Consider the following 17,181-nt stretch of genomic DNA (forward strand, 5'->3'; position numbering starts at 1 on the left):
CGCACAGCGTACAACCTACACAACTCTGATATAGAATCGTTTTTCTCAAAGTTGCCAGAATGCCACGTGCGTCCACTTATATCAGTACATTTCTAACAACATAACCATTGCGAAACGTATATTAGATCAAATAAGCCTTACGTAGTAAATTAGTATTCCATATTTTGCTTACCAAATTAGACACTGTCATATAGACCTCCATTAAAATAAATAACAATTTTGTCTTCTTATTGCCGTATTCTCGCGCGGACAGATTTTGGGCGTAGTCAATCCTCTCGCTTTGCCTCTTCCTCTCTGGCGCAGCATAGTTTCGGCGATGCCTAGGCTGATGAAGGAGACTGGGTGCCACCTATTACCACTGCCAGGTTTTGTGTCCGGGATGGGGTGGAGGCCATGGGGATTAGACTAGAGACATAGTAGGCTATGCTATGGCAAATTTGATTAAACATTCAAGTTGTGTCTGTGTTACTGAAATTGAGGTATTCTTATCTGTCAAATTGAACGTAGTAATTATACTCCCGCATAAATCTTGGATTCCAGGACATTAGCATATTGTTACCATGGTGATGGAAGCTCGCTGATCCAAGGAGTTCCACAATAATATTGCTAGCTACTTGAGGAAGTTTTCTGCTTACTTCTAGCAAGCTAGCTAGCTTTTTTAATTTACTAGTAGATCTACTGCGTCTCACTTTTGAGAGTAAAACGACTGGGTTTCTTTCCAGCATTTTCTATTGCCAAGTTAAGGAACATCTCCAGGAGTCCGCCCATCGCGAAAAGAAGCCAGCCAGATTGTAGGTGCTCAGGTTAGGTCTCAGTTTTGGTCACGTAGCCCAAACATCTGCTTCGACATAAGGAAATATGACTGTGCTTGCAGCTGGTTACTGGATACCTGAGACAGAAAAGTTCTAAAGACGTCTCCGCCTCTGAAGGTAAAGACAGCAAACACTATACCGTACGTTTACTATTCAAGACAATCGTACTGTAGCCTACCATTTGTCTCTAATTGTTGTTACTTTGTAACGTTAACACATTTCAGCAGCAGCGTTGCAATTGTACAATTAGAAGCCTGTCATTTTTGTCATGATTGTCTTTGTGTCATTAATAGTAGTAGTAGTCCTGGTGGTTTATTATTATACTTTTATAAACACTTTTTTTAAAACATCATTTTGTATATCCTATCTTGGCTTGAACCCTTAACTCACAGCTACAGTGTGTGTACAGTATGTGGGTGTTTTTGTCTTTTCAGGGCCTGAGTGGAGGGACAGGAGTTGGGTTGTGTTCTCGAGGTGAGCCTTGCTAGACCAGGCAACCATAACAAGATGGTGAAAAAAAACACAGGACACTCACGACGGTCGTCCATATCCAAGACAGTTGGTGGCTCCCAGATATCCAGCCTCAAAGACCTGAGCCTGCTGGATGGATCTGGCCTTGGGCAGGAGGAGACCCCAGAGCTGCCTCCAGAACCCCCCACACCTGACGAGGGCCACTTGGGCTTCCCAGACCCTGTCTACCTGCTGGCAGCAGTCATCTTTCAGAACACTCACCTGGAGAAGCCTGCTGCCCACCGATTAGTCAGTTATGGCAAGCGGGCGGGGCTGCCCCTGCCTGAGGCCAAGGATGAGGCGCACCAACGCAGCTCGTATGAGCTGGCCTTCAACACACTCAAATGTAAGTGAACAGCAGAGAGGACTGTAGGCTATGGGGAAATGTATGCTTAGAAAGGTTTTCTATCCTTCCTCCTTGATTCTGTACTTTCCTCCTTAATTGATTCTGCATATGATTGGAAGTGGTTATCTTGAGCCACTTATGCAAGAGAAAAGCAACAAAAGCAAAGAAACGGCCATTTGAAAATGAGAATGAATAGTGTTAGGGACATTAATTGTCAGGTGGAATTGAATCCTGATAGATTGATGGAGGGAAAAGTGCAAGGGAAAATCCCTTTGAATGGCCATGGGGAATTCAGTTTGATGTAACAAATCAATTGTTCCCATATATATATATATATATATCTGTGAAACCAAGGACGGGGGGAAAGGTCTGCGGCTGCCAAACACACAGGGCGTGTAATCACCATGGCGTTAAGGGAGGGGAAGGTTAGAGGACTGTCAGTGCAGCCCAGGAGATGGAATCGATTTCTCCTGCTCTCCCCATGTGAGAGGGGCTTTCATCTCTCTAGATTAGGCTTGCTTGTTGAGGTCCGGGTTTACATATCAGACTAACTCGAGCTCCATTGCTTCCCTGCTGCAACTGTAAAAGTGGCTGTGAGAGCAGAAGTTACGTTTCGTGGCTACCCAGACTCCTTGCTCCGGCCAAACGTTACGCCGCGCCCACAGACGTTAGTTTCTTCTCCGCAGTGAGTCTGGATCAGAGTACCTCCCCGACCCTTCACCGAGTGCGAATAACATTCAGGGCCATCTGATTGGTCCAGAAACCGATGGGTTGGGTCAGAGCCAGAACACACGTGGTTAAAGCGGCGGTTTGAAAATGTGTCATTGGCTTTGATACTCTGATTGGTTAGAGACGATCCAATCCCTCATGACTTTGTTTTGTTCAGCGCCCCTCGTGCCCCTCATCACCACAAACAACTTCAATGATGGCAGTCTCAGACTAAAGTACACTACATGAGTATGTGGACACCTGCTCATCGAACATCTCATTCCAAAGTCATGGGCATTAATATGGAGTTGGTCCCCCCTTTGCTGCTATAACAGCCTCCACTCTTCTGGGAAAGCTTTCCACTAGATGTTGGAACATTGCTGCGGGGACTTGCTTCCATTCAGCCACAAGAACATTAGTGAGGTCAGGCACTGATGTTGGGCAATTAGGTGTGGCCCCAGTCGGCGTTCCAATTCATCCCAAAGGTGTTCGATGGGGTTGAGGTCAGGGCTCTGTGCAGGCCAGTCAAGTTTTTCCACACTGATTCCGACAATCCGTTTCTGTATGGACCTTGCTTTGTGCACAGGGGCATTGTCATGCTGAAACAGGAAAGGGCCTTCCCCAAACTGTTGCCACAAAGTTGGAAGCACAGAATTGTCTAGCATGTCATTGTATGCTGTAGTGTTAAGATTTCCCTTCACTGGAACTAAGGGGCCTAGCCCGAACCATGAAAAACAGCCCCAGACCATTATTTCTCCTCCACCAAACTTTACAGTTGGCACTATGCATTCGGGCAGGTAGTGTTCTCCTGGCATCTTCCAAACCCAGATTCATCCGTCGGACTGCCAGATGGTGAAGCATGATTCATCACTCCAGAGAACCTGTTTCCACTGCTCCAGAGTCCAATGGTGGTGAGCTTTACACCACTCCAGCTGATGCTAGGCATTGCTCATTTTGATCTTAGGCTTGTGTGCGGCTGCTCGGCCATGGAAACCCATTTCACATTTCTTCCAGAGGCAGTTTGGAACTCAGAAGTCAGTGTTGCAACCGAGGACTGATGATTTTTACGTGCTTTCAGCACTCGGCGGTCCCGTCCAGTGAGCTTGTGTAGCCTACCAATTCACGGCTGAGCTGTTGTTGCTCCTAGACGTTTCCACTTCACAATAACAGCGCAGTAGACCAGGGCAGCTCTAGCAGGGCAGAAAATTGCCAAACTGACTCGTTGAAAAGGTGGCATCCTATGATGGTGCCACATTCTAATGTCAATGTTTGTCTATGGAGATTGCATGGCGGGGTGCTTGATTTTATACACAAGTCAGCAACGGGTGTGGCTGAAATAGCCAAATCCACTCATTTCAAGGGGTGTCCACATACTTTTGTATATATAGTGTATGTAGCGAACGACAGAACATTGGAAGAATTTAGTGTGAGTCGTCAGGCTAGAAGTTCAAAGGTCATACAACAAAATAGGACACAGATAGGTCTGAGATCCTATCTTAACTCTAAATTTAGTATAGTATCGCTTGTCTCTATTCATTTGTATGGCTTGGGGTCCTTATTTCCAGAGGAAAAAATAGATAAGTAGATTTTTTTCTCTCTCATTTCAATCCCATTTTTTGCTTAATAAGTTGCATGTTATCAGTTCCACCTCATTCTGATTCTCCCTGTCTTTCTTACCCTCATATCCCTGGAATGAGTTCATTTGGAGAGCACCAGATAGTGGGATAATGTTCTGGAGATAAAAATGTACAGCAAATGAATGGGGTATTGACTAGCAGAGGCGGACGCTGGGTAGGTCAGTACAATAATCACCACAGATGTGTCACATTTTTCTCCCCCCTAATTTTAGTCGTTTACAGTTTGGATGTGGCTCACTGTTTATAATGGGACGTAACTACAATGTCTGCGGCAGAATTCATTTGCAAAATAAGGACATTTTCTGGCTGGTCGATAGAATTTCCGTCATTATTACAAAAGACAAAAGGAGGCTGATCGCTACATTGTAATTGTGCCTGAACTGCGTCAATGGGGTCCTATTGTAGCCAAGATTGCTTGGTGTGGTGAAGATGTACACAGCCTTTTTGTCTGGCACATCAGATTCGGTCACATTTGTTGCGTTAAAAAAAAAAAAAAGTGCTAACCAATGAAACAACACAGCTGAGAAAGACGCCTTAATCTCCCCCACTGTCCTCCGATGAGCGGGATGACTTCAGGTTGCAGAGATCGATATACACAACACACTGGATGCATCTTACACGCACAGCCTGGGAATGACAATGATCCAACATCGAGCTGAGGTCAGTTGTTAACATAAAAAAATAAAAGCTTAGGCAGCGAAAACCCGGCGAGCAAAATGCCAATGAGCCCTTGTATTGATCATGTGATTATAACTCTTATCCATTCAAATCAAAAGTAGCCCTAAACCCCATAACGACACACAGAGGACAAAGTCAAGTGTTCCCGTAATGCAGTCATTATTACAGTAATGTGGACTTGTGTGTTGGACAGTGATTTCTGACGACGTCACCCCACTCATTCACACAAAAGAACTGAACTGAATGGAGCATAGAGGAGACGGATGGGCTGATGTTCATTGGATGGAGGTGGTTTAGTTTAGAGGAGGCCTGGGGGTAGTGTGTGTTGCTGCAGTGTACGAGATGACCCACTGTGAACCTCTTAAGTGTGAAACCAAAGGGAAATTATTACCAGGGTATCTAGGAATATCTAGATTACAGTGATCTATTTCTGTGTCGTTCCCCCTCCTCCTTCATTCTAGTTCTCTCTTTTCCTCCCCTCTTATTTTATTTCCCCCTCTCTCGCTCTGGCTCCGTCCCACCACTCGTTTCCTCCTTCTCTTTCTCCTCTTTTTCTCTATTCTTCACTAGCGCCCCAGTCATCACCTTGAATCTTGGAGGGTTAATCACATCTCTTCATGTCCCTGGTCTCAGACGTATAATTTGCTCGTCTACGGAGAGAGAAAGAGAGAGAGGTGGGATCCCCCCATCCATCCCTCCCTCTCTCTACATTCCCTCTCTCTGTTCTCCATTCCTCCGAGGCCCACTCCCTGTCTCTTTGTCCGTAGTAGCCAGCAGCCATGTCACAGCACAGAGCTGATATGTGGCCGGAGTAGGCAGGGAATAGGTTTATTTGACTTGGGGGGGGGGGGGGCTCCTTGTTTCAGACCGTGGGAGGGAGAGAGCGAGAGAGAGGGAACATGTCCTTTCTGCCCTTGGCTAAGAGCATGGCACTTTACCCCGAGACGCTTCAGCAAATATCAAACATTGCAGGTTGGTAATATGTAAGCTATTTAACGCTGCCATCCTGTCCAAGGGTTCTGCTCAGCTCGCCTGAATAGAGACTCGGGGGTTTGTTGGCAGAGTTTCTTTTAGATTCATGTGAAATGGAGTGTACCGATGTGGAATACTGCGAGACAAAGAGCTGAATAAGGCCAAGTGGGGTTGTATTCAGGCCTTCTAGCGGTCCTGTGTGGATTTATTTGACCGTGTTCATCATCACTCACTGGCCTTAGTTAGTTTGTTACCTGGACGAGGGCCACACGACACAAACTCAAAGAATTGGTTAGAGAGTAGCGCCTCATCCTAGGTTGTCATGAAGTTGCCCCTAGACACTGGTATAAGATCAGTTTGGCATTTTTACCCTTAAGGTTAAGGCTAGGATTTGGCAAGGGTACGCTGATCCTAGATCTGTGCATAAGGGCAACTCCTACTCGAAGCTTATAGGTCGATATTTAGGTGCTTACACCTCAGCTCAGCGCTGCCCCTGATGTGTAATAGCTTCTGGTATTAGAGATTTATATGTGAATTTACTCTGTATTTTACTCCTCAGTCCTCCCTAGGCTGATTTATAGACCAGAGAGGATAATGACCTCCACATATATATATACCGCATCATCATCACACCATCTCCTCCCTTCTGGGTCTGTGCTTTCCTCCTGTACTGTAGGGTCAGGCAAGGCAGCCATGTTGCTAGGCTTATCTTTAAGACCTTCTGCTGCTATGATCGAAACACTCATTGACCTGACGCTGCTGTAAATCCTGCAAGGAGTATAGGCCCAATCACAGACACTGTCTTTAGTGTGTGTATGTGTGTGTGTTAGAGGTCGACCGATTATGATTTTTTTTTTACGCCGATACCGATTATTGGAGGGCCCAAAAAAAGCCGATACCGATTAATCGGACGATTTTATTTACAATATTTTTTATAAAAAAATTGTTTTTATTTGTAATAAGGACAATTACAACAATACTGAATGAACACTTATTTTAACTTAATATAATACATCAATAAAATCAATTTAGCCTCAAATAAATAATGAAACATGTTCAATTTGGTTTAAATAATGCAAAAACAAAGTGTTGGAGAAGAAAGTAAAAGTGCAATATGTGCCATGTAAGAAAGCTAATGTTTAAGTTCCTTGCTCAGAACATGAGAACATATGAAAGCTGGTGGTGCCTTTTAACATGAGTCTTCAATATTCCCAGGTAAGAAGTTTTAGGTTGTAGTTATTATAGGAATTATAGGACTATTTCTCTCTATATACGATTTGTATTTCATATACCTTTGACTATTGGATGTTCTCATAGGCACTTTAGTATTGCCAGTGTAACAGTATAGCTTCCGTCCTTCTCCTCGCTCCTACCTGGGCTCGAACCAGGAACACATCGACAACAGCCACCCTCGAAGCAGCGTTACCCATGCAGAGCAAGGGGAACAACTACTCCAAGTCTCAGAGCGAGTGACGTTTGAAACGCTATTAGCGCACACCCCGCTAACTAGCTATCCATTTCACATCGGTTACACCAGCCTAATCTCGGGAGTTGATAGGCTTGAAGTCATAAACAGCCCAATGCTTGAAGCATTGCGAAGAGCTGCTGGCAAAATGCACGAAAGTGCTGTTTGAATGAATGCTTACGAGCATGCTGGTGCCTACCATCGCTCAGTCAGACTGCTCTATCAAATATCAAATCATAGACTTAATTATAATATAATAAACACACAGAAATATGAGCCTTAGGTCATTAATATGGTCAAATCCGGAAACTATCATCTCGAAAAAAATTGTTAATTCTTTCAGTGAAATACGGAAACGTTCCGTATTTTATCTAACGGGTGGCATCCCTAAATCTAAATATTCCTGTTACATTGCACAACCTTCAATGTTATGTCATAATTACGTAAAATTCTGGCAAATTAGTTCGCAATGAGCCAGGCGGCCCAAACTGTTGCATATACCCTGACTCTGCGTGCAATGAACGCAAGAGAAGTGACACAATTTCACCTGGTTAATATTGCCTGCTAACCTGGATTTCTTTTAGCTAAATATGCAGGTTTAAAAATATATACTTCTGTGTATTGATTTTAAGGCATTGATGTTTATGGTTAGGTACAGTTGTGCAACGATTGTGCTTTTTCGCAAATGCGCTTTTATCAAATCATCCCCCGTTTGGCGAAGTTGTCTGTCTTTGTTAGGAAGAAATAGTCTTCACACAGTTCGCAACGAGCCAGGCAGCCCAAACTGCTGCATATACCCTGACTCTGTTGCAAGAGATGACACATTTTCCCTAGTTAAAATAAATTCATGTTAGCAGGCAATATTAACTAAGTATGCAGGTTTAAAAATATATACTTGTGTATTGATTTTAAGAAAGACATTGCTGTTTATGGTTAGGTACACGTTGGAGCAACGACAGTCCTTTTTTGCGAATGCGCACCGCATCGATTATATGCAACACAGGACAAGCTAGATAAACTAGTAATATCATCAACCATGTGTAGTTAACTAGTGATTATGATTGATTGATTGTTTTTTATAAGATAAGTTTAATGCTAGCTAGCAACTTACCTTGGCTTCTTACTGCATTCGCGTAACAGGCAGGCTTCTCGTGGAGTGCAATGTAAAGCAGGTGGTTAGAGCGTTGGACTAGTTAACCGTAAGGTTGCAAGATTGAATCCCCGAGCTGACAAGGTAAAAATCTGTCGTTCTGCCCCTGAACAAGGCAGTTAACCCACCTTTCCTAGGCCGTCATTGAAAATAAGAATGTGTTTTTAACTGACTTGCCTTGTTAAATAAAGGTGTAAATAAAATACCGATTTCCGATTGTTATGAAAACTTGAAATCGGCCCTAATTAATCGGCCATTCCGATTAATCGGTCGACCTCTAGTGTGTGTGCGTGTGTGTGTACATGTGTGTTTTTTGCACCCTTTTATCTAGCCTTCGTCTGTTTAGCCCAAGTTGAGCAGACGGTTGGCGTGATTTGTGATGTTATGGTAGGTTAACAGCGGTGTATGTTGTTGCCATGGCGTCCCAGTGGCAGTTCTCTGTAATGGCGACACCTCCCAGTGGCAGTTAGATAGGACTCAGGTGTGTCATTTAAGATTAGAGGTTAATCAGGGCAGCACAGCCATTGTGTACACACACACACACACACACACACACACACACACACACACACACACTCAAAACCCTTCCCGTCTGTCCCATTTCATTTTAGACTTGAATGCATTCATAAGCACACATGCACACAAACACACACACACACACAGACACACACTCATACACTCAAAACCCTTCCCGTCTGCCCCATTTCATTTTCGCCTTCTCAATGGGATAAAGAGGATTTTGAAAATAAGGAAAATGCTGTTCTATCAAGATTACCTGGAACATGTGCATTTTGGATAAAGCTCCCGTGCTTCCCTTTCCAATATGTAGTTAAAAAACATAGCAAAACTGAGGGGGTTTAGAAACAGGTGTTCCCTAATCCAAGATAAAGCAGATGTGTTGCTGTTTGCTCTCCCTTATTTGGAGTTGAAGGAGAAAGCCTGTGGTTCTGGGGACACTGGGAACCAGAATGTGTGAGTCTGTTTGTTTGTGTGTGTGTGCGAGGCTGTGTGTGTGTGTGTGTGTGTGTGTGTGAGGCTGTGTGTGTGTGTGAGGCTGTGTGTGTGTGAGGCTGTGTGTGTGTGAGACTGTGTGTGTGTGTGTGTGTGTGTGAGAGGCTGTGTGTGTGTGTGTGTGTGTGAGGCTGCGTGTGAGCGAGGCTGCGTGAGCGAGAGTGTGTGCGCGAGGCTGCGTGTGTGAGGCTGGGTGTGTGAGGCTGTGCGAGCGAGACTGGGTGTGTGAGGCTGTGCGAGCGAGACTGGGTGTGTGAGGCTGTGTGTGTGTATGTCAGAGTACGTGAGCGCGGTCAGAAATCCCGCTCCTCGCTCAAAGGAGAAAAAGAACTGCCACTCCAAATTCACACCATTCATTAAAATCACAGTTTAACCAACACCCATCTATTTTTGTGACCACCTGGACCTACCAGTTGGCTTTGAAGTATTGAAACCAAACCATATGATTTGAATGAAAAGTAGCTTATTTTAATAAACAACAGGAAAAGGTGACTGTAAGAAGCGCTCATCATTTCAAATAAGCTGCATGTCGTATTAAACAGCATATCAACTCTAAATAGGTCAGGAGCCAGACAGGGAGCCTAAGAAGGAACGAAAATGAATTATTTAGGCTATATTATTTATATTATTTCAAGGCTATAGCCTACAAAAAAAATATGTTGTGAAGCATTTGCGGGTGCGACACACTAGGCTGGCAGGGGCGTTAAAACGTTTTTAATAGTATAGAAATTGCACATGTAGGCTGTGACTTACTTAGAATTCATTACAAATTAAACAAAAAATGATTAGGCTCCATCTACAGTGCCTTTGAATTCATTTTTAGAAACATGAATTTGTCCGGAGTCTCTGGCTTCAGGCTCATGCGATGGTGTATGGAGATCAGGCCAGCAGTGGAGAAATGCTCTCTCAGTGCTGGCAGAGCCACTGGGAATGCTAACAGCGTTCGGGCCAGTCTTGCCAGGCTGAGCAGGGATGTTTTTTTCTGTAGGTAGGCCTAAAGGGTTTTAGGTACTATAACCCTATCAAAACGGAATTTTTACGAGATCTAATTTTTAGTTAATAAATACTTTGCCACAGTGATTCGCTTTGCTACACTTAGCTAGCTACCCACCTGGTTCTTTTCTGTTAGCATGTGCACGTACTAAGGACACCATCATGCTTTCGCGATACCTGTCTTTTCAGATTCCACAATGGTTCTTTAGTTGTGGACACTACATCACCTCACTCCCTCTCTTGCTCGTGGTCCTCCTCGTCTATGTTCACCTGTGTGTTTTATCAGTTTCCTTATGGAAATATTTAGAGACCTCCATGACAGGAGCTAAAGCATGGGGCCATAGCAACACACAAGTAGATTACAAATGCATGCTGGGCCGGCATGCCATGAGCTCGTGAAGTGCTCGTGAAGTGCTCGTGAAGTGCTCGTGAAGTGCTCGTGAAGTGCACGTGAAGTGCTCGTGAAGTGCCCGTGAAGTGCCCGTGAAGCGAGCGCTACTGGAGCGGGTGAGAATGCCGACGCTCCAACCTTTGGGAAACTCGCTCCACGCTCCAGTCAAATTCTGCACACTCCTCACTCCGCTCACATACTCTGGTGTGTGTGCGAGGCTGTGTGGGTCAGAATAAAACATCCTGTTGTCAAGGGAGACAGATGTTCCCTTCATGATATCTCAGCTAGGGCAGAGAGAAGAGAAAAACACATTAGGAACAGTAGATCTCTCTCAGATAGCTGGTAAGTAGCCTACAAGACCTTGGTCTTTAATGAGAGCAATGCACAGGGCATGTAGCCTGGTATTACAGCCACTGATTACATGACTAGCAATGTGTGATTAATAAGTGTCATCAGTGTCGCCGAGGCTCTAATTTCAGACATAGTAAATTAATTATGGTAAATTAACTCAATTAAATCTCTGATTAACTCCGTTCAAATACAAATGAGCGTTTAATCGTGTGAGTAAAAAAAATCCTCATCTAATTGAATTAGCGTTTCAAATTATAGTGAGATTATTCCTGCTGCCTGCGAGAACTCTCTCGCTGTCTCTCCCCATCTCCTTTCTAGACAAGAGCTCAGCATTAGATAGAGTCTCAGTCCTAGTAATTTATTTCATTGGGTTAGGTGTGTAATTCTATCAGGCGTGTTCCAAATAATCCTGTCTGGTCTGGGCTGGTCTGTGGAGATAATTAGAGATAGAGATAATAACGATAGAGATGAGATTGGCAAGATCCTGAACCATTATCTCCATATGATGGAAATATTAATTCTCACCTTCTTCTTCTTCATCTCTCTCTCTCTCTCTCTCTCTCTCTCTCTCTCAGGACCTCTTACTCACCTGTCCACGAGTTACACTATTGAAACGTTCTCTTTGCTCCTCCCCCCACAGACCAAGAGCTCCTGGAGAACATCATGATTGACAGCTGCTTTTACCTCTCTCAGCCAATGGTGAGTGAAACATAGAGCTTCACCCAGGGAGGAGGAAGTTCGAGATCTGTTTCAACCGGTTTTGGCTTTCTCTAACTGCCTGACTCCACAGCGGTACTTCAGAGCTCTCAATATTCATGTCCCGCTGTTCTCTTTGTTGTACAAACTCTTTGTTCAGCTCCGCTTGCTTTTCATACCACTAATCTGTAACTGTGATACCGATTATTATATATCGATGTAACGCCTTTTCTTCACATCGCAAAGCAATTTGGTGCCGCACATCTGGGAGAACAAAGAGAACTCGGTTGTTTGTTGCTTTTCTCAAACAGAAACACTCCATTAGTGATGAGATCAGGATGCTCTACATGGCGCCCTGGGCCGCTCGGGGCTGTGTCTGCGTGCTCGCCGCTCAGCGGGTCTGAGTGTATTCTGGTCGATACGTATCCCTCCTCTCTCTGTCTCTGGGAGCGGTTGTCTGGGCTGTGAGCCCAATACAATTAGCAGTGCACTGTGTAGACGTAAAGAGAAGGTTCCCACGGCAGCCATGAACCGAGAGGTAGTTACACTGTAAAACAACGCCGCCCTACTCATTTACGTAAATCAAGATTGGCGTCTGGGAGGGTTTTTGAGTGTACTTTTGCCCCGCTGTAGTTTAAAGAGACAGGCTTGTGATGCTAGAGTAGAGATGATGGTAATGATGGAGGTGGTAATGTGAGGGCAAACTGGAATTCGTCCATACACACACACACACACACACACACACGCACACACATGCACCAAGCACACACACAGACACACACACACATGCACGCATGACACGCACAGACTTACTGTAGTACCTTTGTGAAATATGGCCTTGCCTGGAATGAATGGGTCTTCTCTATGGTGGGGTGGCAGGTCGTTATTCTGCATCCCACCAGGAGACAATAAAGGCCAGACACAATGAGGCTCTCTTCAGAACTCACTCTCACCTCATTTTACACCCCTGGCATCTATAAAGTTCAACCTTGACAGAAAGAGGAGGAGAGGGGTGCCGAGGGAGACGTAAAAAGGAGAGAGGGATGGGGATAGAAACGAAAGGTGCTATCTAGAACCTAAAAGGGTTCTTCGGCTGTCCCCACAGGAGAACCCTTTGAAGAACCCTTTTTGGTTCCAGGTGGAACTCTTTTGGGTTCCACGTCGAACCCTTTCCACAGAGGGTTCTACATGGAAGCCAGAAGGATTCTACCTGGAACCGAAAAGGGTTCTAGCTGGAACCAAAAAGGGTTCTCCTATGGGGACAGCTGAAGAACCCTTTTGGAAGCCTTTTTTCTAAGAGGGGAACTAAAGTCTGGAGTGTATTTGATTGCAGTGAAGAGAGAAATGTGGCTTAGATCTACCTCACTGCGGCTGGAAATAGAGAGAATTGACCATGCAGTGGCCAGAGAGACAAAGCATAGGAGTTGAACAGACGCAGTGAAACTGCACAGTATTCTCCTGATGATAGACCATGCATAGCAGCGACCTCTGTATTTGTAGACCTCATCATTTTATGGTTGCTTGGTCCATCACATCCATCACGGCCAGTGTTCAGCTGGCCAGTGTTAAATGGTCAGTGTTGGGTGTTAAGGCCTGATGTCACAGCGTGGCAGCAGGGGTGACGTGACAACACAATAGACTTGTTTACTTCCAGCCACCGGACGCTGTTGCCAGGCAACTCAGGACGACCCCCCCCCCCCAGGGGAAAAGAGGGGGAGATGGGGATGGACCCAGCACCTGTTTCTGATATCAACCGTTCCAAAATCTGATTAAAAGCCCCTGAGTGAATAACGAGCTGGCGCTAGTTCTTTAGCCGAGCAGTTAGCGTTAGCCTAGCGTAGCGCCTCGCTCCATTAGCCTTGCAGCGGCGCCATGGCAATCTGTTGCCGCCGAGCAACACCATCTGCCACTAATGTGATCTGTGTCCCTCGGCCCCTTGAGGGAGAAAGAGAGAGAGGGAGAGGGAGAGAGAGGAAGAAAGGGGAGGGACAGAGCGACGGAGGGATAGAGTGACAGAGCGTGAAGGTATGAGAGGGAGAGGAAGAGAGGGTGATAAGCTGGTGGGAGAGATAGAGTGTGTCTTCCTGCTGGGTTTAATTAAGAGGTAGGAGCCAGGTCCTGGAAGGGCGTCCCAAAGCTGCTCCACCACCCTCCCTCTGCCTCTGAGTGGAGGACTGGGGACCGCTGGGTACCTGCCCAAAACACCCATAGGAGCTACACGACTGTCAATCACTTAGCCTAATCAATAAACCCATCAAACTGCCTTCTAAGGGGATATCTCTTGAGGGTTTCTGAAGGTAGTTACTGTGTATAGCAGTATTGAATTATCCTTACTGTGTCTAGGCGATCTCTGGGGTTTGATGATAAAGAATGTTGATTGTTGAACCGTGTCAATTCGTTCTGTTCTCTCTATGCTCCCTCTGGTGTAGGCATCCAACTGTCGAAGAACGACTCCTTCATCCGTTCTGTTGTTTTCTGTCTTTGGCCGACTGACAGTTTGTTGGCTGTTGACTGTTAGAGTGTGACATTTCTATCCGTAGATACTCTGGTGCGGTTGATTGTTGAAGCAAAACGTCTCTCTCTATCCAGCTCCAACTCTGCTGTTATTTACGTTTCTGGACAAGTATACAGTTGGCTTTTGAAGTGTGTCTGTTCTATGGATTCTAACTCTACGCTGCGTTCTTCCTCCAGCCTGATGACCAGATGAGTCTGGTGGTGGTGATGCTCTACGACTTCCAGGACAGGAAGTTCCTCCCTCGGGAATACCAGGGGGAGGAGCTCGTACAGGAAGTCAGGGAGGTGGAGAACTGCCTCCTCAGGTAAGAGGGAAAGGGAGGGGGGGGGGGGGGTACTGTATCTGTGTTGTTTTGGTAGGTAGGTAGCTGAGGGGTATGAGGGTCTGTTGGAACACCTTTCTTCTTCCTGTGTGTGTTGTAGGTTTAAGACCAAGCTGGCAGCCTCCCTGGCTCGCAGTAGGATCAAACATGACCTCCTGACCATCGACTGCATCCTCCCCGAGGCTGTGAGGAAGAAACAGGAGAGAGCCAACAGGCTGCTCCTCTACGCATGGGTCAACACACTCAAGAGCAGGTCAGCACACTGCACACACACACACACACACACACACACACACACACACACACACACACACACACACACACACACACACACACACACAGGTCTGAGATTGTGGGTGTTGGCCATGCAGGTGCCATGCAGACATCCCATTAAACCATAGTGTGTGTGTGTGTGTGCGTGTGCGCGTGCGAGAGAGAATGGAGGAGAGACATAGAGAGACGGAGAGATTAGGTTAGATATTTATTTGTCTGATTTTCCACAGATAATTGCTTTACGTACAACAAAATGCACTGCGAGAGAGTGAGAGACCTGGCATAGACAACATCAAACATACACATTCATGAAAAACAAAACAGAAATGATAGTTTAAGGACTCTTACACCTCCCTTCACCATTACAATCACTGTGCCCCCCCCTCATCCACATCCCCTTAATGTCCAAGTTCCCTGAGTGTTGCACATCATGTTATTGCACAACCCCATCATTACAATGTCCACGATTCCATGATAATTTGACATAGTTACAAGGGTCAGTGCGTGTGGCACAAATGAGTTTTTGTACACGACCAGTTTAGACTTGGGAGTCTGTAGTGTTTCCTGGATGGCAGGATCACAAACTCGGAGTTGGGAGGAGTCCTTCCTCTGCTATTTTGTTTGCCATCCTCAGCATGTTTTTGTGGTAGCTGTCCAGAAAGGTTCTTTACGCAGTTCTCAGCAGACTTGTCACCCTACCACACTGTAATGCAGAACGGCAAAACGCTCTGGATAGTGGAGCATAATAAAAGATAACAATACGAGCCAACCAAACATTTGGAACACCTTCCTAGTATTGAGTTGCATAATTATAATACAGGAAGGCACAATTTCTACAACAATATTTACAGTGTTGGGGATGGGGGGGTGGGGGAGCATTGTATAAACTGAGCAGTATAATAAGTATCTGGTAGCAGTAGTTGTGATATGTGTGTGTGTGTGTGTGTGGGTGTGTGTGTGTCTGTACTATCATGACACAAGGTGAGACCCAGATGCAGATGGTTGGAGTCTTACAATGTTTAATGATCCGAAAGGACTAGGCAAGAGAATGGTCGTGGACAGGCAAAAAGGTCAAAACCAGTCCAGAGTCCGGGAGGTACAGAGTGGCAGACAGGCTCGAGGTCAGGGCAGGCAGAATGGTCAGGCAGGCGGGTACGGACTCCAGAAATGGGCAAGGGTCAAAACCGGGAGGACTAGAAAAAGGAGAAATGCAAAAATGCTGGTTGACTTGGAAATATACAAGACGAACAGGCACAGAGAGACAGGAAACACAGGGATAAATACACTGGGGAAAATAAGCGACACCTGGAGGGGGTGGAGACAATCACAAGGACAGGTGAAACAGATCAGGGTGTGCGCGTGCGCATGTGTACTAAGGTGTGGAGAATCAGAGCAGGTGGTCAGTCCAGTTCAAGTGTTCAGCAGTCTGATGGTTTGTAGTTAGAAACTGTCTCTGAACCTGTTGGTATCAGACCTCATGTTCCGATACCGTCTGTCCGACGTTAAGGGAGAGAACAGCTCGTGGCTGGGATCCTTGATGATGCTGCATGCCTTCCTCAGGCACCTTTTCGACTAGATGTCCTGGATGGGTGAGAGCACGGTCCCAGTGATGTACCGGGCTGTCTTCACCAACCGCTGGAGAGCCTTGCGGTCGTGGACGGAGCAATTCCTGTACCAGGCCGTGATGCAACCGGTCAGGACGCTCTCGATGGTGCAGCGGTAGTATCTGGAGAGGACCCGGGGTGGCATGCCGAATTACTTCAGCCGCCTTAGGAAGTAGAGACGCTGTTGCGCCCTCTTGACAAGAGTGGTGGTGGTGTCGGTCTATGTCAAGTCTGAGAGGGTGTGTGTGGGTGTATGCCTGCTGCTGCAGTCAGTCTGATTTAGTGGTGTGTAAATCCCCTTGTAGTGGACAGATCCAATCAGCAACAAGTCCTGAGACTCTGAGGTTACCAGTGACGTGCGTGTGTGTGTGTGTGTACGTGTGTGCGCACGCACACAGGAAATTACATTTTACTACCAGAGGTGACAACAGCGGTAGAAGCTTTTTAAAAGGCCATAGAGGGATTTGACCTGCTATAATGACCGTCACATCCTGTCCCCCCCCCACCCAGCTTTGAAGAGGTGTGCGGCGTCCTGAAGCGAGGTGGATTCTCTCAGGTGAATTCAGTCGGGCAGTTGGAAGGGCAGTCCTTCTGTCAGGACCCCCACTGTGCGGACGTGTTGGTGTTCCCTCCCCAGCTCAAAGCTGACCTGTACCGCACCAAGCTGCTCATCGACAACAAGCTCATCATACAGGTACTGCTGCAAGACTGCCTGGGAAATGGCACCTATTCCCTATATAGTGCACT

General features: G+C 45.9%; 1 protein-coding gene across 3 annotated transcripts in view; it reads left to right on the forward strand.

The window, feature by feature from the left end:
* Positions 1-290: 290 nt before the first annotated feature.
* LOC106604784 (putative methyltransferase NSUN7) overlaps positions 291-17,181 on the forward strand; it is a 38,562-nt gene continuing 21,671 nt past the window's right edge. Inside the window, exons 1-6 of one of the 3 annotated variants that reach the window (XM_014199817.3) lie at positions 291-929; positions 1,222-1,668; positions 11,665-11,723; positions 14,412-14,539; positions 14,658-14,810; positions 16,945-17,128. In XM_014199817.3, coding sequence (XP_014055292.2) covers positions 1,320-1,668; positions 11,665-11,723; positions 14,412-14,539; positions 14,658-14,810; positions 16,945-17,128 — 873 coding nt within the window. In that variant the 5' untranslated portion in view covers positions 291-929; positions 1,222-1,319. Of the gene's footprint in view, positions 930-1,221; positions 1,669-10,756; positions 11,016-11,664; positions 11,724-14,411; positions 14,540-14,657; positions 14,811-16,944; positions 17,129-17,181 lie in introns of those variants that run through there. The other 2 variants (XM_014199816.3, XM_014199819.3) reach the window with 2 other exon arrangements.

The sequence above is a fragment of the Salmo salar genome, chromosome 05 (genome assembly GCF_965601325.2).
Source record: "Salmo salar chromosome 05, fSalSal1, whole genome shotgun sequence".
In the NCBI taxonomy this organism is placed as follows: Eukaryota; Metazoa; Chordata; class Actinopteri; order Salmoniformes; family Salmonidae; genus Salmo; species Salmo salar.